The sequence below is a fragment of the Acanthopagrus latus genome, chromosome 16 (genome assembly GCF_904848185.1).
Source record: "Acanthopagrus latus isolate v.2019 chromosome 16, fAcaLat1.1, whole genome shotgun sequence".
Classification (NCBI taxonomy): domain Eukaryota; kingdom Metazoa; phylum Chordata; class Actinopteri; order Spariformes; family Sparidae; genus Acanthopagrus; species Acanthopagrus latus.
In genome coordinates, this window is record NC_051054.1 from 17,232,987 (window position 1) to 17,257,193 (window position 24,207).

At 40.9% G+C, this 24,207-nt stretch overlaps 1 protein-coding gene across 3 annotated transcripts; it reads right to left on the reverse strand.

Annotated features, from left to right (window-relative positions):
• Window positions 1–250: 250 nt before the first annotated feature.
• On the reverse strand, window positions 251–24,181 carry kiz (kizuna centrosomal protein). 3 transcript variants are annotated; one of them, XM_037072101.1, is made up of 15 exons: window positions 24,014–24,181; window positions 23,406–23,468; window positions 22,710–22,842; window positions 21,373–21,447; window positions 19,433–20,048; window positions 19,042–19,291; window positions 15,817–15,936; window positions 14,963–15,127; window positions 13,462–13,624; window positions 11,255–11,411; window positions 10,712–10,774; window positions 9,284–9,376; window positions 8,748–8,817; window positions 1,515–1,561; window positions 251–566 (listed from the first exon to the last, which is right to left on the reverse strand). In XM_037072101.1, the coding sequence occupies exons 1-15, from the start codon at window positions 24,172–24,174 to the stop codon at window positions 463–465; spliced, it is 2,280 nt and encodes a 759-aa protein (XP_036927996.1). In that variant the 5' UTR covers window positions 24,175–24,181; the 3' UTR covers window positions 251–462. The 3 variants fall into 3 exon arrangements, with proteins under 3 accessions (XP_036927996.1, XP_036927995.1, XP_036927994.1); XM_037072100.1 differs by having other exon boundaries at window positions 13,474–13,624; window positions 22,710–22,872; XM_037072099.1 differs by having other exon boundaries at window positions 22,710–22,872.
• Window positions 24,182–24,207: the final 26 nt, after the last annotated feature.

Here is a 24,207-nt window from a genome sequence, read left to right on the forward strand (position 1 = left end):
GGCCTCTTCAGCAGGTTCATAGGTCACGCAGCGGCGTGCAGAGTGGCCATTGTGCTTTGTCATTTCACAGGTGACTCACATCATTACACTCGAGCATGCTGGAGGTAGAGCACTCGGAGATGCTTGCAGCATTCAAAATGCATGATTTTCAGCCTAGTGCAAACAAATCGCTTTAAAAGATCAGTTTAATCTATTTCGAGCTGTTATTATGAGCTGGGAGAGTTGTTCAGATAAAGAGACTGAAGCAGGGTTAACATCAGAGTGTTGGACAACTCTTCACATACTTTACCCAGCGTGAGAGCTGTCAACTTTATTATTTGTTTTTATGATACAGTGTGCATATGATTTACAATGCAAACCACTAAAACAATGGTCAGGGGGTGAATTACTGTGAGCCAACCTGCCTGAAATTTTCCAGCGATATAATGTAGTGCATTAAAAAAAAATATCTGCGGGAAAATATCAGTCGCAGAAGTCGTCAATGTTATCGGTGTTTGTGCTGAAAGGCTGAGGACGTAATGCTGCTTCAATGTCTGAGTCGCTGTCATTCGATTCCCCCCAGAAGGCTGTGGAAAAACATGAAGAGAAAAGAAAGACAAGATTACATTATTAGAGCAGAATGTTTACCATTCCACGATTCCCTTGAAGTGTAACCTTTTACACTGCCATCATCATTTCTTTATCGTTATAATTCTACACTCTTTTTACAGGCACTCCAAGATTTAAATGCGCTGAAGCTGCAGCTTACCTTGAGCTTGATCTCACCATCAAAGTCTTAACATTTGACCCTTTATATTTATAAATCTTTTCTCTCGTTAACTTGTGGCAACAAAATGCAGTTCACGTGATCTGATCACCACTGAAAATTAAATACAGATGTGATAGTGGCAACCATGGAGTCCAACTGCTCAAGCCATATTCAGAATATTATTTATTTGTTTATTTACTTATCTAATTATTTATTTATTCAGTAGCTCAGATCTTACTTTGTCAATGAAGTGATGAACTGAGATACAGATTTTATATATATATATATATATATATATATATATATATATATATATATATATATATATATATATATATATATATATATATATATATATATATATACACACATATATATACATATATATATATACACACACACATACATATATCGTCACCAAGGGTTTTGTTGAAGGTTTCATCAGAGATAAAACAGACCAGACATTTCCTAAAAATGTACCATTTTAGTTATTTATTAGAGGATTAGGTAGTGCTTGCTGACAACTTAAATTTAAGCTTGCAGTAACCTGAATTTGGCTTCAAGGTCATTTCCTTTCATTTACACATCCTAAAAAAGACATGGCTGCATTTACAGAGGAATTTAATCAAACAGTTGGTGTTTTTACAAAGCTCAAAATTTGTCATGTCTACACAGGAACCTCTTTACGGTGATCTGTTCAGTGTAATTAACCTTTTTTTGACACTGTGTCTTCACACACAATTGAAATGACTTTGTCTATACTCACCTTTTGACTGTAGAGCAAAATGAGCCTTTGAGTTAGTGTTCTCTTTCCTGAAGACACAAAAGACAGTTATTAGCCTTGTAAAGTTATTACCTTAGGCTATTCTCTGAAAAAGAGCAACTAATTCTCACCACAAATAACAAAAAAGGGAAAAACACAGGCAGACCATGTAGCAGAGGTAACTTCCTTGACTCCTGTTCTAATTGTGCCAAAAGACTTCCACAGAGCCCTCTTTATTCAAAAATAGTCCAAAGACAGGGTTGCCAGGTTCCCATAGCTCTGGTGATATCGCTATGTAAATGTGTGACCTACGAAAAGGCTTTGATCTACCTCAATGCATATGCAATAAGGCCCCCCGTCCCAATTTTAAAGGCCCCCTCTTTAATTTACATCATCACAGAGCCTATTCAAAACCCCACAATATAGCCTCATCATCTCCCAGGTTAGCATACATATCCATATGGCTTACTTGTTTAGTTCGGACTGTCTATATCCAAGCATTGTCTTGGAAACAGGAAGAGAAAAGATGCCGAATTTTAAGTAAATGAGCTTGAGTCTGAAAAAAAGAAAAAAAAAAAAAAACTCTTGTGCGGTGTGTCCCTCCATCTGCGTCATTTCAAACCCGTGACCTCTTTGATTGTCATCCTCTCAATCACACTCATCTCCTCATCTCTTCCTGAGCTAAGTCTTGGCACATGTGACTGTACATTGAGTATAAGGACCAAATTACTCTGGCAGCATTCCAATTGCTATCTTCTAAACTATATATTGCTGCTTTGCACCACTCAAGGCAGAATGAGAGAAAAGGGATGCTACATCTCATTCTTAACAGTGAACAGATTGCTCCATACTAAAAGCAATATACCATACAACCAGTATAATCACCGGAATATAACCTTTACATTCATATGCTGATAGGACTTCCTATAGGACATTCGGATGATTCTTCCTTCTGTTTAGCCAGCATGGTGAACCTCAGGTGCTTAAAATTCTAACATATCAGTGCAGAGGCTGAGTGAGAAAAGCAGTGCCAAATAAACACCCTGCAAAGAAAGCAAAGAGACAATGACAGACAATCTGACTGCAAGCTTGAAGGTACGCTACGGATGAGGGTGTTGCAGAAAAAGAGAGCCAAGTACCTATATTCTGCTTTGCCAACATACGTGTATGTCAGAAAATGCTTAATTAAATCTTGTGAATTCGGTGAATGGAGAGTAGTGCAGATGGTGTTCCTTTTGGTCAGGCCTATTTTTAGACCAACATTATGATAGGTACTGTGTCTGGTTTGTACTATCTCCCAAGACTGTGTTACGGCTATGAGCAGCAAACATGAGTTTTTAACACTTGCCAGAATCATCATGCACTGCTTATAGTAGACTGGCAGACGACTGTACACAAAATGATTTAGTTAAAATCATGCATCATGCAACTTATTAGAACTGCAACAATTAATTGAATGATAGATCAGTCAATCGAAAGGAAATAAAGTGCTGCGTATTTTGAAACAAAAATGGATCACATTTGCAGGGCGAGTCCTTTAAGGGGGCACTATGTAGTTTTGGAGAATAAATTCAAACTCAGAATTTCAATATTTACAGCATTAATGAGGTAATAATACAAACTCAGATATATATGTTTTTTTATGACTGAAAAAACAAGCTGTTCTAATGGGACATGCGGTCCCCTCAACACAAAGGTGGCAGGATGCACAGAATATAAAGAAAAATAGTAAGTGAGTGAATCAGTCAGTGAAGATCTTTGTCTTCTGATTCAGATCCTTCAAAACTAAATAGTGCACCTTTAACATTCAGGTTTTGGAAGGAGAGTACCAAATTATATATCTGTATGTCCACTGGTGATCACAACATTTTTTCCCCTCCAGAACTATACCATAAAATGCATTACATGTTGACATATTTGGGGATAGACTAGGGATGGGTAATAAACTGAGGAATATATACATATCTACATTTTAAAAAGGGGCAGTCACATCCACTTTCAGTTTCACATTAAACTGCATATGAGATAAAGTAGAGACGTCCAAGCACAACTCCACCGCGAGGACTAGTGCATCCATTTACAACTGTTAGGAAACAGACCCTGCAGCGGCAAAAATACAGCAATAATCTATACGATTACTTCCTCTCCTTTGCCACAATAATAGCTGTTACGGAGAGAAAATTAGGCTTTTCTTTTCTTGAACTTCCCCCTGGGATGGGAATGGTCTATCAGCTGTTCCACTTCAGTGAGGGACAGGACTGATTTCAAGACAGGGTTATTACCATAGAGAGCCCAGTCTGGATCTGACCCCACCAATCTAATATTCCGTTTCCATAAACATTTATGCCAGTTCATCTTCTGCTGAGTTTCCCTTAATTGAGGCAATAATCTGAATATGTAAGACTGGGCTGGCCAGTGTTTTACAAGCTCTGTTAGACAGAGGTGAATGTAATGTGTAAAATGATGCAAATTACAGCTATTGTAATGTCCTCCTTTTTCCACAATGGCTCACTCATTCTCTTTCTTTGGCCTCTGCAATCCTTCCATATTGTTGTTTATCTCAAGTTTAAACAGTTACAGTTGGTGTCTGCTATGCATATAGCCATAATGACCTTTAAAAATTGTATGATGAGTTATATGCACAACTGGAGTTGGAGGAGAAGGATATTTTTTAGTTCTGTCTGTGTATTTCCTTAATCAATACTCTGTTTTGTCAGATTACACCAAAATCAGATAACTCTCAAAGGTTACACCTAAAGCTTCTAAATTTACATGTTTTGAAATCATTCTCATATCAGGTTGTAAAAATATAAGTTGGCTGGAAATGTAGCGATTTATATTCTGCAAATACTACAAAAAGCAAGGCAATCATGTTATCACGGTGTGCGCGCAAAATGAGGGAGTTGGTACTATTTGTCAGGTATAAGGGGAAAAGTGACATGTTTCTTTAAGAATAACACAATGACTACTCATCTTGCAGAAATCCAGGCACTCTGATGGAAGTTAAAAGCCCTTCTGAGACTATTCTCTACATTTTTAGATCCAGCGTAGGAAAACATTTTGCTTTGTTTGCCCCTGAGAGCAGCATCCTCATTCTGCTTTGCCACATCTTTTGCAATATATTTATAGGCATGTCTGCTGTGGAACAAATAAACAAGATCAGTTGGGAAGAAGACCAGTTCAGTTGAAACAACATGCTGTATAAAACATTTTCATATACTACAGTTAATGCAGCACAGAAATATAGATATATGAACAGCTACAACCTCACATCTAACCTGGGTATGTGTAAGTGGTGCTGCTATATGTTAAGAATAAAACTGTGATTTTTTTTTTTTATATATGAAACATACTGTCCTTTCAAATTGCAGTTTAAAGTAATTCCCAAGTAAGACCAGAATATGTGTCCTTCGAGCCACTAAAGACAGATTTGACTCATAATCCTACAGTCACATTTGGGAATGTGATGGCTGTCGGAGGAAATAATGCTTACAAAGCATTTAACTGCCTTGCACACACGAGAGCTAGAAAACTGCTTTTATTTACCCTGGCTTTTTTTAAGCTACTGCCACCCACACACAAATGCTAATAGCACAATAGCACTTTTGCGCAGCAGTGCTTGTCTAAAGGTAAAGGGAGACCCATCACCTCATCATTCCCATCAACTCCTACTCCCATCCCAGCTATGACCCCACAGAAACATTGTTTAGGCTCCTGTTTAGATGTACTCTAACAGGCCTGAATGGTAGCAGGATATAGCCCTCAGTAGGGGGCAAACAGTGAGAGGCAACCGTGAGTGCACTGCGAGTGGGCACACTCTAACGTGTGAGTGCTCTCTGCTGGCAACAAGTAAGTACTGCAGCTCAGAGAAAGAGGTACTGGGCTCAATGATTTGAGCACTGCATGCTCTCCTCCTGACTGTTGGCAGTCTAGTGGAGACAGCCAGTGGAAGGGATGGCTGGAGGACAGATCATTCATCTCATTACTTTTTTTTGGTGCTTTATGACCTTTGCTGGCAAGTTTACCAGATACATGTCAAAATCTAAAGAATGTGGAAAAAAAGTTATATGAACAAGTTACACTGTAAAGCAATGCAACAAAACACCATCAACGCATGTACCTGAGTAGAGTAATAAAAGCCAGGGTAAATATCAAAATGAACAAACAAAAACACAGAAAGTGTTAGAAAGCCAACTCAGTTGTTTACTGGTTGGAGGCAGCCAATGTTGGACAGTGACCTCCTCTGGCTGGAGCCTCTAAATGCCACCTCACTCTATAAACACGGTATTGTTTGTCCTGTTGAGACCCAAGTCTACACAGAAGGAGGAGATTAACTATTGTATTGTCAATCTAAAAAGAAAAAGAAGGATGCATAATAATAAGAGAGGATATATTTTCCAATGGAGATATTGATAGTAGTACAGTTTCCACCTTCCTCATTGTGCATCTACTTTGTGCTCATGATTATTGTGTGTATAATTGTTTACATAGATTTTGGGACAGGAACCCTCCAACTTTCACTACCTCTTTGTCCAGTAGTGTCTCTCTGTCTCCCTCCATCTCCCGCTCTCCTCTTTCTATGTCCCCTCCCCTCCAGTCCCTTTTCTCAGCTCATGTCCCTCTTACCCATCCAATCCCTCCTCCCAGTGAGCTGGAATCCACACACATCGAGAGAGAGAGAGAGAGAGAGAGAGAGAGAGAGAGAGAGAGAGAGAGAGAGAGAGAGAGAGAGAGAGAGAGAGAGAGAGAGAGAGAGAGAGAGAGTCTGATTTTGACACTCTGAGTGATTTGAGGTCGAATGCTTGAGCACATCCTGTTGTCCAAGGCAAAGCTGTAAACCACTAATTGTTGAGTCAAGGTTTTTGTCAAGCAGGCACTAGGCACAACAATCATCACACCAGCTGATGGCTGGAGGATTCTGTGTGTGTGCCTGTGTGTGAGTACGCGCATGTTTTGAGGCATTTTTTAGGATCAAAAACAGGGTGGAAATAAAAAGGTCTTAACAAACCCAAAATAAAAATAAGAAAGGAGTGGCATCTGAAATGCCTACAGTAGAGAGGAGCACAATGATTCTTTGCGCCAGAGGAAGCAGTGGCATGCACTCGCATACAAAGGGGAACAAGTGGTCTTTACATGGAGTGCAGCTGCTTATTAAGACTCACTCCTTCGTGCATTATTCCTTTCATCCCCACTCAACCACAAAGTGATTTTACTTTGCCACTCACAAAGACAGCAAAAGATTTCTAATGGACAAATCAGTCGCTTCCCTGCGAGTTATAATACAATAAACAGCACATTCTATAAAAGTATCTGACTGAAAAACACTGTGTGGGAGAGAGCGGGGAGGAGAGAGAGAGAAAAAAAGACGATGAAAGACCTCAATTCTCTACAACGCCATAATAGTGAAATGAGCACATATAAATGTGTTAAGAGTATCTCTTTGCATCTTGTATAGACTGCATGTATTTAATCTGTAAAGCTTATTAAGGCCCTAGTCATTGCTATGCAAAGCAGCACCCAGTGCTTTTCTCTCGCTTTTCAGCCGAGTGCAGTGTTTGGCCAATAGGACTGGCCCCCCGCCTCTCATTCTGCATTCATAACATGCAACATTTGCACAATGTATCTCTCAAAGGCCCTGAATAGAAGGCCTTAATACTCATGTAAACAACTGCAAACCAATTACTTAATGAATCGGGCCCACACATAATGAGGAGCCTCACAAAGGGCTATAAATGCATTTTTTGCACTAAAGCCTCTGCTTTAAACTACAATCCCTCTGCTGTAGTCTAGGCTTAACTGGCAAATCATAATTATTGTCTAAGACAACAGAGAGGAAGCCATTTTTTTTTATTTTGAGTCCAGTTCCATCCTCCTTTTGATGTCACTCATCAGCTCGCTGACAAAATAAAGCAAATAATTAACAAGTAGGATGGAGAAGGGGTGGGTGGGGAGGGCAGTACAGGAAGACAGAGAGGAAGAGGGGCAGAGAGATGAAGAAAGGGCAAGACAGCGAGAGAGTGAGACACAGAGAGAAAGGAGAGAACCAGGGCAAGAGCAGGCTGCAGTGTTATGCTGCCGCTTAAGTGCAGGGCTTGTAGACCACTTGTGGAAGCAATAAAGCGCAAGAAGTGACTGTGGTAAGTGGAATGTCTTAATCTAAGCATCCAGGAGAAGCAAGAAAAGACTGGGGAAATTGTTGTATGACCAAAGAAACCATGATAACAACTAGGAGCTCTTAGCCCTACTCCCTTACGAACCCTAGTGAGATTACAGTTTTTCTTATATACACAACTCTCAACGCTGCTCACAGCATACAGTTTCTAATTTTTTGTCCTGCAAATTTTGTTTAATCACACATATTTTGGGCTTCCCATGCACGTTAATGACAGGGAGACAGGCACCATCTGAGAGGGTCTGGGCCCGAAAATTGGCTCATGTTTATTAAAGAGGGTAGTCACTGGGGCTGGCAGTAGCAGACATCAGCAGCTATGAGGACCACAATAGAGCCAGCCCATTAGGCCCTTCCCTGGGCTAATAGGCAGACTGGGAGCGCCTGCTTGCCAGGCCAGGGAGATATGGACTTCACCCCTTGTGTCAGCGTGGTGCCCAGTAATCACATGAAATCAGAGAAGATTATTCCTCATAACGTTTACCCAGCCATTACTACAGCCCAAATGGGTTCGCAGTGAAGAGGTGCTCTGAGGACCCACATGCAATTGCAGATTTGATGAAGTCGTGTTGATATTCAAATGTAACCGCGACAGTGTTAGCTTCCACCAAGCTATTTATCATTAGATCTTCTTTTTCAAACCACTTAGGGTGCTGATTTGAGCAGCTTAAATGCATTTCAAGGGTGAAAAATGAAAGGACATTTGTCCTTGTCAACACTTGAGTCCCCTTCTTTCAAAACTGTTGTCCCTGATTCTCTTCTTGACATCATCTGTTTGCATTCTGACAACAAGCCTAAAGACAGTGATATTATGACTCCAATTTTTTTTTGTGGGGGGGGTGGTTTTATTGCTTTTGATTTCTAAAACCTGGCTGAACCCAGCAAACAGTGAGTGAGAGGGGCTTTAGGGGCCTTTTGTCTTTGTAAGCGAGTTAATGGGTGGCGGCCCCTTGATCTTATGGAAATGAACAGGGAATTATGAGAGTGGCCATGCAAATGTACATCAACCACTTTGGTGTCTGGTGGCCCATTTCCTGTGGCCCGTTGAATAATAACAATGTTCTTACCGAGGGTAAGGGTCTTGATGTGAGGAGCGTTTGGCCCTCCCCAGGTCCTCTTCACAGCCATGATTTATTCCTTAAAAGAGCAAACAGAGCCCGATAAAACCATCTGACTTGGACATCTCTGTACAATGTATATTAATATAGAAACTTAAGGCACAGATAATGAGAAGTTAAGATTGAGTATCTTAACCTTAGTGTTAGGAATTCTTGATGTGTAATATTCATTTTTTGTTTATGCACATTATCATTGGAGCTCCTAGGGAATTATAAACATGCAACATCTAAATTCAGATGACACGATTACCGAGATGTCGAGACTTTTTGAGGGCTACAAATGAGGATAGGAGCCAAAAATGGTCGAGAATACTAGGACTAACAGCTTTGTGCTTTGACTCTCACTAACCTAGCACCTATGTATATAACCAGTACATCATAATGGGTTGTCCTCATGTGTTGTGAGAACACATGGCCTTTTTTTGACCAATGGTTAGGCTACAGATGCTAGCTACTTGCCTGGCAGAGTGGACCGCATCACTCACCTGAGAGGTCATCATCGTCCTCCTCCTCCTCTTCAGAACTCTGCAGCCTTTCCTGCATGGCTGATTGTTTGAGTAACTGATATGCTTTGGTTTCTGTTCAGACACACACAAGCGCAGCCACACACACGCACACACACAAAGTCACAGTCAAATATTTGTTTAAAACGAAGGTTTCCAACTTTCAGAGGTTTCTGTGTTTGATGAGACAACACGCTTCAGTAGCTGAGTCTTTCGGTCTCACTGCTGAACAGAGTGGCGGAAAACACTGTGCTCAATCAGCTAAGCTGTTGATTCTAGCCTACAGTCTGTAGCAACAGTTTCCATGAGACAGCAATCAGAATCTCACATTATCTCAGAATCCCCTACCAGGAAGGCAACAATTGATTTTCTGTTTTAAAAACGCTCATAATCACTTTCCACCGCACTAAAGTAGGTATCATATTTGAAAGGAGAACAGCGACTGTGCAGGCAAGAAACAACGGAGCAGAGGTAAATAAATAATGGGCTGTTGTCTCAGTGATGTTGCTTAAAACACACAAATCAAATCACAGGACAGAGCAAAGTTGTGATATTGTATGGCCCAGACATAACATGTTTAAAACTTGGTTTCATTACAAAGGTACCACTTTTAATCATTTCCTGAAAACAATGCAACATTTACAGTGCATAAAAATCTCCAGTGTTATTCCACCCACTACACTTTATACAGCATTGCTTTTACACATATTCTAAACACACCCCCACTAGATACACAGATGTGCATGGCTCGGCAATTACTATCAGCTCCAAGGTCATGGTATTTGATTGTGACATTGATGTTGCTCACCCCAGCAAAACCCCTTCCTTGAAAAATCTTTGGTCATTTTTTTGTGTGTGTGTTGGACTGGTTATGGCTCTTTTGATTAAGTGTAGCGATCATTCTGCTGGCTGTGCACCTTAGGGTTGCAGACACATGAAACACCCTGTAGGAAATCTGATAGCCAAGGGTAATATAGGGTTGCTTTACATTTCAGAGGTGCAGCTCAGGGCTGGGCACACCAACTGCTTCCAGGATGCCTTCACATCTAGTATTTTTCAAGTCCAGCCTTGCCAGAGCATTGTTTAGAAGATAATGAGAGCCGGTGACAGATCTCTCAGGCTTCCCACCCTGGCGTCCTGACAATTAAAGCAGCCGCATTATGCCGGGCCAGCGAATTATCAATTTTGCCAGAATGCCTCAGACCAGGCTGAAAACATAGCTAGTGTTTTCTCGGAGATAATTAGAGAGAACTAGCGCGGCTCTTCAGGTGGGACTTTGACCCTGGTTTCACCTTGATCATCCTGCCTCAGCCATTGTGTAAAAGAGCCCATTATTCACTGCAGTGGGAAGAAAACAAACCACAACATAAGGACAGTGTGAATGCGGAGGCACCGGCGATGCCTTTTTACCTCTAATAGGAACACTTTCCACAGGGCTTTCGTCCTGGCTGTCCTCTTCAGTACTTTGTAGTTCTGTAAGAAAGGGAAGGGCATAGTGAGAAGCGGAGGCAGGGAGGAAGGGAGTTTAGGGATAGAAATGGGAATGGGGGGTCTTTCTTTAGCTCTGAATAGAAGGCTGTATGAAAACTGGGCTGTGAGGGATTTATAAAAAAGCTCTATGGTGAAATTGATTTCTTTTATAAAGGGGAAGTTTTAGTTCTCTGCAGCGGTAGTTTGTAAAAAAATAGCAGTAGTCTAACATTTGTTCCTATTAATGGTCTTGTTACATATTACTGGGCAAAGACAGACTTATCTCAGTGTGGAATGGTTTGGATATGTGTGGGTGTGTACTACTGTCAGCCGCAACAAGACCAAAACACTTGCTGGAGACAGATTTTTAGAAAAATGCAACCATTCCAGTGTTACTAATAACCAAACATCAGCATTCTAATATTGTCTTGTAGTTAGAATTTCTCAGGCTTCTTTCATATCACCCTTATAATCTTCAGTAACCTTGGATCTGTTGCTTCTGCATCGGCCTGGTGGGCTTCACATCACCATCAGCCAGGAGAGAAGGAGGACCACACGAAGAAGACAAGTCACTCTCGTCCTCTGCTGAGGGGCACTCCTCACTGGACCGGGACACAAGTGTCCTCAGCAGCACTTTGGCCTGCGAGCAGCACAAATTAAAACCACACTCTTAATTGTTCCCATTTTGTGAAGGAAGTGTCAAATTGAACTCTCGCCGATTAGGCAAGTCATTTACTTTGGCCACGGCTGCTCGCACAGAGGTGCAGCTGTAGTGCGTGTTCAAACGCCAAGAGAAAATAACTTCAAATTCTCTCGCTCGTTTAACTAAAAAAAGATTATTTCGCACACTTTCGCTCCCGCTCTCCCTCTCAATCACACTTTTTCCCTCCCCCCCCAATCTCTCCCTCTCTTCTCATCCATGAGATTAGAGAAGCGCCTAAAGAATGCAATCACCCTGGCGTTAATGTGCAACACATTCCAGATATCTCCCCCTCTTGGCTGAGAGAATTGAGACAAACTGCTCTCTTCCTCCCTCTCCAGCTCATTTTTTATCTCTGGGGAGATGAGGATACACAATTAAGAGGAGCTGTTCCGGGAGATGAGGAGCAGGGAGATGCCACACACCGATTTCCTTTCTCTCCTTCTTCCCTCCCCCATATCAAATCCTGCCATCATCATCTCTCTTTTGTGATCAAAGACTGCCTCTCAGCCTCAGATGGCCATTTGCTACTTTTAATGAGCACTAATATGGAGGGGATGATCAGGAGGATTTTGACAGTAACAAACTTTAAGTACGTTGTAAGTTGTTATCAGTAGGTCGCAGTGAGCATCGACAATGTACATGCTTTCATTTTCTGAGAGGGGAAGGGAGGCAAACACATGCCAATCTAAGCTTGCCACTTGGTATTTGATGCTGCTGCACAATAAAAACTGTCTTGATCCTTGTCCCCAATATCCGTCTTTGTTCTTTTTTTAGATTTAGTCAAATGTACCATGGGTTGAGGGCTCTCGCAGACCCACTGCATTTTAAATATCAATGAATGCAACTGTTAGCACTTGAATATTCAAAGGGCCTCTTTGAGTGTGTGCATGCGAGCTGCATGCTCCCATTTGTCAGTGTAGCCAGGCTGTATGGCATTACGTGAATGGAAATTTCTGTTTGCTCTTGTGTGTGGAGAGTAAGCTGTTGTATGAGAGGACAGAGGGGAGAGGGAGAGAGAGGGAGAGAGAGAGAGAGAGAGAGAGAGAGAGAGAGAGAGAGAGAGAGAGAGAGAGAGAGAGAGAGAGAGAGAAAGAGAGTGATTGAGACAAAAATGAAGGGAGAGAAGGAGAAATAGAGGGAGTGAGAGAGGAATAGATGGAGTAGATGGAGTGAGAGAGATAAACAGAGAGAAAGATTTTCACTCAGGCTTTTCCTGATGCACTTGGACACAATGATGTAGATGGCAGCGCCTCTCTTCCTTTTGTCCGTTCATATTTTCAAGAGGCTCTACAGTCTCCCTCTTTCCCTCTCTCATTGTATTGGGGGCACTGGAGAAAGATCTCCAAGCCACAAGAACCAAGATGTTGTGTATGTGACTGTTCCTGCAAATGGAATGGTGCATTTTCTTATAAAGTGGGATTCCTGACTAATCTCTTGACTTTATCTTTGGCCTTAAGTGTGAATATTAATTGCAATTTCCTTTTTTGTTTAATTGAGCATGAGCTGCACAAGGTCAATGAGTGGGAAATTTAAAATAATGCTGTCTGTTGCGGAGAAGGTCCAAATGGCTCCCCCTTTCAATCGGACCCAGCTGATGGCTATACTTTCGGCTAATACCAAATTAAAAGCAAGTGTTTCTCAGATGAATACGCCACATGAGATGAAAGAAGCCAAGCAGGGGCTGTAATTTGCGATTAGCACATGGGTCAGGGTTTCCCTTCTGTCTAGGTCAACGTGTGGAGCAATCTGATGAGTAGGCAGCCGGGGCTTGGTTTCAAACACCAGACACAAAGAGGGCACTCAGTACCAACTACAGCTCCCTTCTAAAAAAACATGCAAAGAAACAAAAACACTAGCCTTTTAGGAAAAAAGAAAAAGGAAGCCATTTTACTCCTGTAGTCATATGTGCATGTTTATGTGCTCTGAGTGCCAGTGAATGCAAGTGTGCATGACCTCCTATTTGTATGTGTAATGGGATTGTACGTGCCTCCAACGCTACCTGGTGGCTATAGGTGGCATGGCGCTCCAGCAGCAGCGGTGTGAACAGCTGTACCAGGCGCTTAGTGCTGAGGACACGGCGCTCCTTGAGCAGGAGGGCGTGCTTGAACCAGCGATCCCACAGCCGAGCGGCATCAGGAGGGAGGCTGGCGCTGCAGTGAGGGTGGGGGTGGGTTTGGTAGAAGAGACAGAGAGGCTTTCTTATCAAATAAACAGTAGGACATCTACAAATAGTCATAATTCTGCCTCCTTCCAATGAAAAATTCTTTGACTAGCAAGAAAATTGAGGCTGCTTAAAAGTTTGAACATTATGTGAAGACATCTGAATGTGTTTGTCAAGCAATTATTTATGAAATTCTCTCAAAGTGTTGTGTGCTAGTCCACCTTAAGGCACTTTAGAAGATAGAAATCATTAATGAATTCCAGTTAACACTGAATACACAGAGACAGCAATAAAGCTCCTGGTTTAAAAGTGGATAACAGGTCAAAAAGCCAATGGGTATCTCCACAGAAGAGAGAGGGACATCTGTGTCTTTGGACTGAGTATATAGCAGGGAAGGTCTCGGTGGAATCAATAGAGTAGTGAAGCAGAGCATGGATTTGGCTCAGAGTATAACTACTCATTATCCAAAGGACTGGAAGTCACAGATAGGGCATTTTAATTTACTCATGACATTCACCCGTGCAATGTTACTGCACAAGGTGACACCAAAGATGACCTTTACATTTGTGGACAAGGAAGACTGTATCGAATGGTAGCGTGCAATATCGCAGCGTCTCTTATAAGTGCGTGCTCCCTCCCCCACTTTCTGGACCACAAGAAAAAAAAAAGAAAGTGCACAGGCAGCTACCCACTCTTGGTCTGAAAAGTAGAATTCACCTTTACCATAAGTCTGTTCACTGTCTCTCTGAAAAGAGAAGAAAGGTCTATTGACCTATACATTTCAGCACATTGATATTTCTGCTGTGAATTTTTTTCTGTTTTAGCGCTATTCACAACAGTTGAAAATGTCTTTGTCCACACAAAACACACATTATTACATAAACAATACTTTACTTTAATTGTTTGTTATTTTCTTCTCAGAAATGTCCAATTACTTTAAATAAAACATTATGTAAAATATTTATATGACTAGGAATGATAATACCTGGATAGGTCATTGTGACTCCATTACCGAATACAAAACAAAGGCAACACTTTATCTTCAGGTTCTTGTAATAAAGGTTGTTTAATCAAGGTAATAAGGCCCCTATAAGGCCTATAAGATGCTTATTAATATTAATGAGATATTAAGTGTTAATAATCTTAGTTATCATGCTTACTACATAATTATTTGTGCACTCATTAGCAGCTAATTATGCACATATTAACAGATGATTATGCAAAAAATACTTTGAAATTCAATATAAAGCTTTATCGCAACAAACACAAAACAAACACTGACAACAGATTTATGGTGTTAGATTGACAAAGAAACCAGGAGCCTTACCTTATTTCATTAGGATCAGTGCAGGACTGGTGAGCCCTTACGAGATCCTGTGGTAGCAGGCAGCCCTTTGCTGTGCTCCATGACAACCTCTGAAGCTCATGAAGGATGACTGCTCCACATGCTTCAAGGTCCTCGTCATTCAGGCTTGCTCCACTGTTACAAAGGCTGTCCAATATATAGAGAGCAGTCAGCTATTGCCAATTGAGCCCCGGGCTCAGCCCGCAGGTCAAGAGTACATCCAGCAGCAAACACACCACACACAATATAGTATAATCATACACATCAATGCACATACGAATTTGCTCACATTACATCATAGAAAGACTAAACAAACATGGTGATGGTCGTGACACAAGACGGCCACTACCCCTTACTACAGAAGATAGTGTTGTTAGTATCATTTACAGCACTCATTTTTGCACAGATGGGTATAAGTGTATACTGGGTTTAGAATGAGTGAGAAAGTCTCCCTTTGCCAGACATTTATCCATACTTTACAACAAGAACTCCAATTACGGTAAATTAATCGTGCTATGAAATATGAAAAGGATTATGAAAAATAAGCCCAGTCTAATGAAACACATTCTCCATCCTCCATCTCCCTGACTCCCAATAACAATTCAAAAGGGTGGTAACTAGAACAATCCCATGTGTTTGAAAACCCCTCAGAAATAAAGACATGTGCATGTCAGTTGATGACACTCCATCTAAAGTGAGAGCCCTTGGCAGGAGGATAATATGTTTTCCTCATCTGCACAGGCTTCCCCATGGCTGTTAAATAAATATACAAAGCATTTAGTTAGTGAGAAAAGGGATAAGACGGTAAAGTTTGAAGAACGACAGGAAGAGCACACCTGATAATTCTATTGAGTCGTCTTTCATCAATTGAAGAACCTCCATACATGCAAGTCTGTTCACAATGGAGTCGTCCTTCGATTCTGTCTAGCAGATTAAAGAGTCCTTCCTGGGAGAGACTAAGAAAAAAAAAAAAGCAATACCCATTAATGTAGTGAAAAGAAATAAAAATGGAGGATGCAATGTAATCGATAGACCTGCCATTTGTTTCCAAAAAAAAAAAAAGACAGAAAGAAGAAGAAGATTCCTTTTGATCAGAAAAATCAGTGACACATTTTTTCCAGGCAATTTCCTTGAGGTGCTCAAGGACTGCTGGAAGAATCTGATCATAACAACGCTACTGCAACAATACAGGAATTTAATGATTTAAAGCGCGTCTATTGATGGTGCCACTTGTGATTACAGGTCGCATGCGAAAGCTTGTAAAACCTGGCATTCAAACTAGAACTTGTAGAATAGGCTGCCTACTGCTGAACTTAAACTTTAAATTAGCTATGTGCACTTACATTGCAAAATAAACTTCATGATGAATATGTAACATGATAATGCAAATAAACAAATGAAAATGTTAAAAATCTGTAACATTAGCAGACTATCACATTAAAAAGTGTATGGGAAAAATGCAACCATAACAAAAAAAGCGGGGCCTCAAGACGATTTCTTTTGGTGAGAGATTTACACTTTAATCTGGTCCTGTGTGAGGCTGCAAAATGAGAAATGGATGCCTAATGCATGTGGATATTGGGAATCCATCTCTTTTTTGAGAATTAAGCTCTGGGTGGCCTTCATTGAATTCTCCCGGAAACCCCAAGCCGAGAGATCCTGAGGCCCGCTACATAAAAGGAGCCAAAAAAGAATTTATGACAATCTGTAATGGGCTCCTGGGTTAGGGGTCAGCAAACAATTGCTCCCTCTTTTTTGCAGGTTGTTTCCTGGTAACATCCTGATTAAGCTGGCAGCTTGAATTATATCCATGACATTCTGTAGTGTGCAATCCGTCTGTGCTAAGTCCTCTTCAGTGTGGCTGAAGTAGCATAGGCAAAAGCTCTATCTTTCACTCTCTCTCTCTCTCTCCCTTATCGTCAGTGTGGGCCTTGAAATAGTCATCTTTCTCTTTCCACTTTATTTGTCAATGCTCTTCAAAAAGAGACCTTTAGACAGGGAATTAGTTGTGTTTTTCTGCAAACCTCTCTCTGTCTCATTGTATTGTTGCCAGCTTCCATGTCAAGGTCTCCAACCTCACTTTAGATGCCACCGTTGTCCGTGTGTCGACATCATCAGGAGCGCATTGTTAGCTAGAAGGAAGAGGTCAGCCTCTCTGCAGCGATATTGCTCCACATTGTACAGTACTGACTCCGGGGTGATTTAGCACACAGAATGGTCTCACCGTTGAGTGATTGGTGTCAGAAGAATCTCACTGTGCTGGCACAGGCAACAAATATCACACACACACAGGAATAGAAAAATGTACCACAAGTGATAACAACACAATGAGTGCAGGGGTCGCCTGACTAAATTTGGGATATGTCCCACTGCACTATGAACACACGTTTTACATAGTTCTGTGCTGAGATTTGAATTGAAAACCAGAACAGACATCTGAAGGATATGTGTGAAAACACGCTGACCTAATGACACTGCAAAACATTTACGTTATTGTTAATTTTTTTCCACATGAATTGGATTTTTTAAAAACTCAACTTTAAATTCAATGACATGCTGTCACCATCACAGTGCATCATGCAGTTCAGGGACGACATATTTGAGAGCAGGACACAGTGAGGCCATTATGTTGAGTCTCGAAGAATAAAAAAAAACCTGGAAGATATTTCAGTCGTATACTGTCACTCACCCGAGCTGTACTGGAGGAGAAATATAATGGGATAATCTAATGAATTGCCCAGGCTTGTTTTTCCTGACTGTGAGCTGAATGGAGGCAGCGATATAAACTCTAACCTTAAGAGAGCAAGAGGGAGAGAGGGAGAGAGGATAGAGACTGGATGCTCTCGGAGCTTTACATCAAAGCCTCCGGTTTTCTCCTCGTACACAGAAGCCCTCCGTGTTAACAATGAAAGCTGCAGCCTCCACCATCGTTTCCCAGCACAAGCTAACTGCGGTTCCTGTTGAGGTCATGCTATAAACAGTATAACAGACCACAAAAAAATACAGTCATGCACAAACAAACATGCTACACTCTCTGAGCGAAAATACAAATATTTCATACTACTTTTGATACATAAAGTGACCAGGCATTTTTTAAAATACGGCATTTGATTTAAGATAATGCTCGGAAAGGTTATTCATATTTTGCAGTTACAGTAAAATTATGTGTTAAAATTGTGTGTTTTTTTGGAAAAGATTATTGTGAGCACATGTGCAACTGGATGCTGAATCTAAAAAACAAATTTTTTATATATATATGTGTGTGTGCGTGTGTGCGTGTGTGTGTGTATACACAAGCATAATGCATGTAACCCAAAGACAGGATTCAAAACTTAGGCACTGGGATATATAGTAAGGAAAGAAATTACACACCAAATAAAGTTTTCTTCTTCTTCTTCTTTGAGAGCATAAGAGGACCTGTTCATAAAATACTACATATTCTAGTGACAATGCAGAGGCTTTGGGCGCAAACATTCACATGGGATTTTCTGTAGCTCTAACCCCATCCAAAATGATCCTTCAACTCAGAGGCCATCATCACGCCAAGGATTTGTGGCTGTAAGTGCTGTCCACATGCCCACCCTCCAGAACACTCTATGGTGCCACAAATTTCCTCCTCCATTGGGGACTTCCTGAGGTCTCTCAAGCAGAAAATTGCTCTGTTACAGCATTATCTTGGATTATGGCAATATTGTTGGTGACAGGTCCTGAGCTCTCCCTATAAGATGCATCACTGCCACCACCACCACAGCTGCTGCTAAGCTATAGAGAGCATGGTGGCGCAGAGCATGACTCCCACAATCCTTTCTGTCAGCCTCTGATGTGATGGTGGCAAGGACTGAACAGTGTCTTCGCCCGCTCCTATCATTACCAGCCCTCTGTGGTTCAGCATGGCTGTGCACAACATTCTCTTTTCTCACTTTGCTTAGCTTTAAATCTTGGAAACACGTTCTGACTGCATTGTGCAATTTAAGAAGAGCATATGCCATAAAGTAATCAAAATGTTGATGCACTTTTGACAATTCCAGCAACAGTAGTACAGAAGTACATACATACTGTACCTTTCCAAGGTCACTAGTGGAACAGAGTTTAACTGTGGTGTTTTTTTGGATCCATCAGATTGTAGGGATGATTCGCAGCTGTGCTGATTGTGATCATCGCTCCCTTGAGAAGTGGCACTCCTCTCAGGTGCCACACCCTCTGGCAGATCCTCTTCCAGCTCAGATTGTGTCAAAGATATGGACAGGTCACTAGCACTGCTCTCTGACAACTGCACATCAGAACTTGGGGGGCTGACACTCTCACATCTATCTGAATGTAAACACAGTGTAGTGCACAATCACTTATTTTAAATCTTCAAAAAGGGCTAAATAAAGTGTTTTCAACTGTCATTTTGAAAAAAGGCACTAAAAACATATAACAAGGTAACAAGCAAGGAACAGCATTGCAAACCTGGTGTATCTTGAGCTTCTTTTCCAAAAGTGGTCTGAGGCATCAACTGGCTGAGACCTCCCTCTCCGTCTTCCATTATGGGCGTGTGATCAGCAACCTCACGGTAGTCAGTGTGTTCTGCAGGGGAATTCTTAGCCTTCATTGGGCTGCTGCTGCTAGGAGGAAGATTCTTCTCAGAACGCGTCAAGGTCACCAAAGGTGACCATTCTTGTTCATCATTACTTCCAAAAGGCACATTGCCAGCTGCGCCTGTTAAGGCACTAACAGATGGGAGCACCACCATCGTTCTTTCATGTTTGTCACTCAAATTACAGCCGTCAGGGGAATCGTTTGAGCCTGAAATGTCATCTGATAAATGTGCTCGGTTGCTGTCAGCATCCTCTCCGCCAACTCTGAAGTCCTTCAAAAGGCCACTTGGTAGACGTTCACGGGAGTGCACGCTGCGATTGGGTGAACGATGCAATGCTTGGTGTGAGTGTACACTTGTGGTGCCAGCTTCAGCGTCAGACCCTCTGGAGGTCTGGTGGCCCATAAAAATTACTGCTGGTGGTTGTGTAAAATCCTTAGCTAGGTGAGAGAGTGAGCTGTCCTGGTGCCGACTGTGCACAGCTACGACCTGCAAATATAGGGAAGATCAGTGGATGTAACATGTAATGCATTCATTTTAGGCCACAAAATGTTCCATTGCCTTGTTGATAATATATTTTTCAAGGCATAAATATGATTATAAACTTTTATATTTCTTGTTTAGCTTAATTTTGAAAGATATTCAGCTCAAGTGTGTTAACTATCCACTTTGCAACTTTGAATAAGTGTATCTTACTTAGGCCAAGGTCGGAATTCTTTTCACAACATCTTTCAGCAGAATGTCTCAGGATCAATGTTTTAACTTTTCATCTTATTAGAAATCCTTTCGACAAGTTTTGATTCATGTCTGCAATGTCACCAAGGGGGGGAGCGAGTGAAGCAAAAAAGCCTCCCTCCAAACATAATAACAAAAAGCATGGCTTCTGTTTCTTTTCTGATAAGCGTCTTAAATACCAAACAGTTAGCTGCTTAATAACATTCACTGTAAACCATGCAGCCTGCCCAGCAGATCCACAAAGTAGGTAAAAAAGAGGAAAAGTTAATTTCTTGGCTGAGTGATTCCATCGGTAGCTGCAGGGCAAAGTAGAAAGTGTTTCACTAAAGTAGCAATTGATTCTTCTATCAATCTGCGGCACGCGTGTGCTCTTCCAAGGAATGTATTAAATATGAAAATCATATCCCGTTATCATCTGTCTCCAGCTTTCAGCCCGGTAAGCTTCCCTTAATGAATGCTGCAGCCTGAGGGACATGCACACTGCCAGCCAATGGCTTGTATGCATAATAGAGTGACGGTACCATTTTGCTCATTACAATATCGACAGGCTGACGGGGGTTTTGCACACAGTTACAAGTGACTGCTCTAGACAGCATGCTCCAAGTTATTATGAGATGTCTTAGACATTTCATCTAAAAGAGCTTTAACTGCTTTAAGTGAAGGGAGAAAGCAGCTATGGGCTTGAACTACATCGCTTGTACAGATGCACCAGCTAGGATTAGACACCTGTGCTATTACAGATACACAGTTTAAATGTAGACTCCTCTACAGATTTACGAGGCATAATGTCTACTTTCCTTTGTTGTTCTAAACCTGAAAACACAGCTTGATAGAGCTGAGATTTGCATAAACCTTGTAAATATTTCAAAAAGGAAGGATCCAACATTTAAAAAAAAAAACCAAGTGCCTTTTTTTCAGCCATACAAAAATATGTGTAAAAACATCCACACACAGAGGTCACAAAATACACAGCAGAAAAAAATAAATATGATACAGAACTGTGTTACTTCCAAACAGGAATACTATTGTTATTACTATACTAGTAGCTGACATTTTATGTTATATATATTAATATTACCTTTTCAGCATTATGCTCTTGTTCCATTTTCTTTCTTGCCTCCATGAAACTGGAAATCCTTTTTAAAAATCCAGCCTGTTAGAGATTTGAGAAGAGAATGATACACAAAGATAAGAAATAGATAGATAGATAGATAGATAGATAGATAGATAGATAGATAGATAGATAGATAGATAGATAGATAGATAGATAGATAGATAGATAGTGCTGTGCTGGTGAATATTATCTGCATGTGGCGTGAAAGAGGTTGAAACGTCAAGCATCGGTCAATCACAGTCAATCAGATGGGGTTTTCCCCTGTAAGTGTCCTCTGTAACTACTGACACCCTTTAACATTTATCTGACCAGCCAGACAAACTGCCTTAATCCCAACTCCAATTAAAAAAACCCTAATGGCCTCTTTAGGGGCACTTGGATTAGCTCAAACACGCCACACATTTTCATCAGAACAATGGCTGCTTTATAACGGACAACTTTCGGAATTTTTCATTCACCCGCTTTTGTATTTGAACATGTTTTTCACTAACAAAAAATATAACATGCAACATCTCAGCATGTGGATGTGTACCTTCACCTTTCCCACAGTACATTTGAGAATTTATGCTTTCTATTGTACCAAAACACAAGAGTTTAAGCAGAAAAATCTGTGTAGTTTTACTGAATGGAAACAAAGTGTGATAGGACAACCAAAATAACAACAAACATGTAGGACTCATAAAGCATCAAGAGGAAATAAACCAACTGCTTGAGGGGAGAAAATGACTAAACCTCTGGAGCACTTCAGAGTCTCTATATTGGGCAATTAACTCAGCGAGTCATAATTAGCCAATTTTGTTAATTTGATATTAAGCTGTCAAGCACTGTCGTTGAGTTTTAAGTGATAATCTGACTGGCTCATTGTTTTCTCCCCCATTCATTTGCTTGTCATGACAAATTGCACAGTTTGAGTGTTTACTATTGTCACATCAAGCAGTTGCAAGCAAATGTTTCGACTGTGTGGTAAAAATGACAGCATTAGGGCAAATGTGTAGGAACCTGCTTCATTAACAAATACAGAATATAGATTACATAAACAATAACTGGTCACACTGCATTTGGCAACCTGATAAATTAAGTGTTTTTTTTTAAATACAGTTTTGAAAAAATGAAAAGATAACTTTTTTTAATTTTTCTGATAATTTTAGAAAAAACATTGTCTATTGTCTAATTGTCTAGAACTGGACTGAGCTCTGTTGACAGAGTGTTTGTAAAGATTTATTTTACCATACATAATTCAAAAAAATGTTGCTTTATTTGTTCAGTGTTCCACTGAATGTGTGTATGCGTGTGCATTATACCTTTTCTTGTTGCAGAGGGCCACGGTCAGGACTGTATTCCTTCATGCCAATTTCTATGCACTCCACATCTCTCAGAAGCTCAAGGTTTCTCATTTTTGCTCGTGCTTCCCTGTCACAGATTTCCTTGAGATAACTGCGCAGTTTGGAACATTTTATCTGTGAGCTGAAGGCAGTGGAGAACTATTATTCCAAAGAAATATTATCTAGGACCATTGTCAAAAAATAAGAGCTAGACTTTTCACAAGAAAAGGTTAAGCACAATATGTTTTAAATTAAATGGCATTCTCGACTCTCTTATCAACCGCAGCTTTGCTGCTTTGACCTGGCATGTTAATATTTATGAGAATCAATTTACAATGAGAACAAGATGATCTGCACACTTCCAACTCTGCATTGTGCTTGTAAAACAACGCCTACTTGGGTGAAAATTATCACAAATGCCTGGACCATTTTTTTATTTTTCCAAATGAAAACGCTAACAAAACAACATATATACAGTGATGATGCAGTGATATGTGCAGTATGTACTCATTTAATGTGGTGTACATTTGCAAAACTAATTTAACATGAACTGTCTTATACACAGCGAGAACTCCACTTAAACACTTAAGATGTTTTATTAACGCCTCGCGTGAAGGTCAGGGGATAAACGCTGTCAGGTGAATTGTTTATTATAAAGAAATCGGTATAACTTACATTCGTTTGTCAGATGTGCAGTAAGAGAAAAGTTCCTTCTCCAGCTGCAGCCTCCGCTTCTCCCTGCACGCTCAAAGTCAGAGTAACTGTCATACACTCACAACACTGCAGCATCTCCGTAGCCAATGTGTCGCTAATTATCAGCACTGTTGACGGTACTTATCAATTTACCCATTAAGAAACGCATGCAAAGCGTGTGCCAACTAACACGAATACGTTACATATAGTTAGCTTGATGCGTTAATGTTAATGTCGACACAGTTATTTACTAACGTACCCAGGGCACGAGCGTTAGCTTCATACGAACTTTGGCTAATATGCTAACGCTATTGATATGTCAAGATACAGGTATGTCAAGTTAGCTTTCCATTCATCTATAAACCTGCGAAAACAACCTCAGCGTCACTGTTGTAAGCAAACTGTGGCGTCCGAAGTAAACAGGCTAATTAACTAGCTAGGTAGCTACACAGCATCTCCCTCTCCCTCGCTTGGCTGGTTAGCTAAGCAGCTAGCTAGTTATCCCCCCGTGCCAAGCGGGTTCACAACTCGAGCTCGCGGTCTCCACCAGGCCTGGTTCCCGTTATATTAAAAAAAGGACGAAAACTCACCTTTTATGCATGCTCAGTTGGATCGATTTAATCTTTTCATAATACTGATCCTCGCTGGGAGTCAGGTTTGCCATTTTCGCCCGGTTTAGCTCTACCGCAAAGCCGAGACGGGGAAGAAGAGGGGGCGGAGGAGGGCGGATGGTGTTTACGTTGGTTGCCATGAGCACCACTTCCCAGAAACCACTGCTGATAAA

Coding starts and splice junctions, on each gene's coding strand:
- kiz (XM_037072099.1), bottom strand. CDS start 24,174: ATGGCAACCAACGTAAACACCATCCGCCCTCCTCCGCCCCCTCTTCTT. Junction 13,625..14,962: donor ACTGATCCTAATGAAATAAG/GTAAGGCTCCTG, acceptor CCCTCACTGCAG/CGCCAGCCTCCCTCCTGATG. Junction 11,412..13,461: donor GCCACCAGGTAGCGTTGGAG/GCACGTACAATC, acceptor TGCTGCTCGCAG/GCCAAAGTGCTGCTGAGGAC.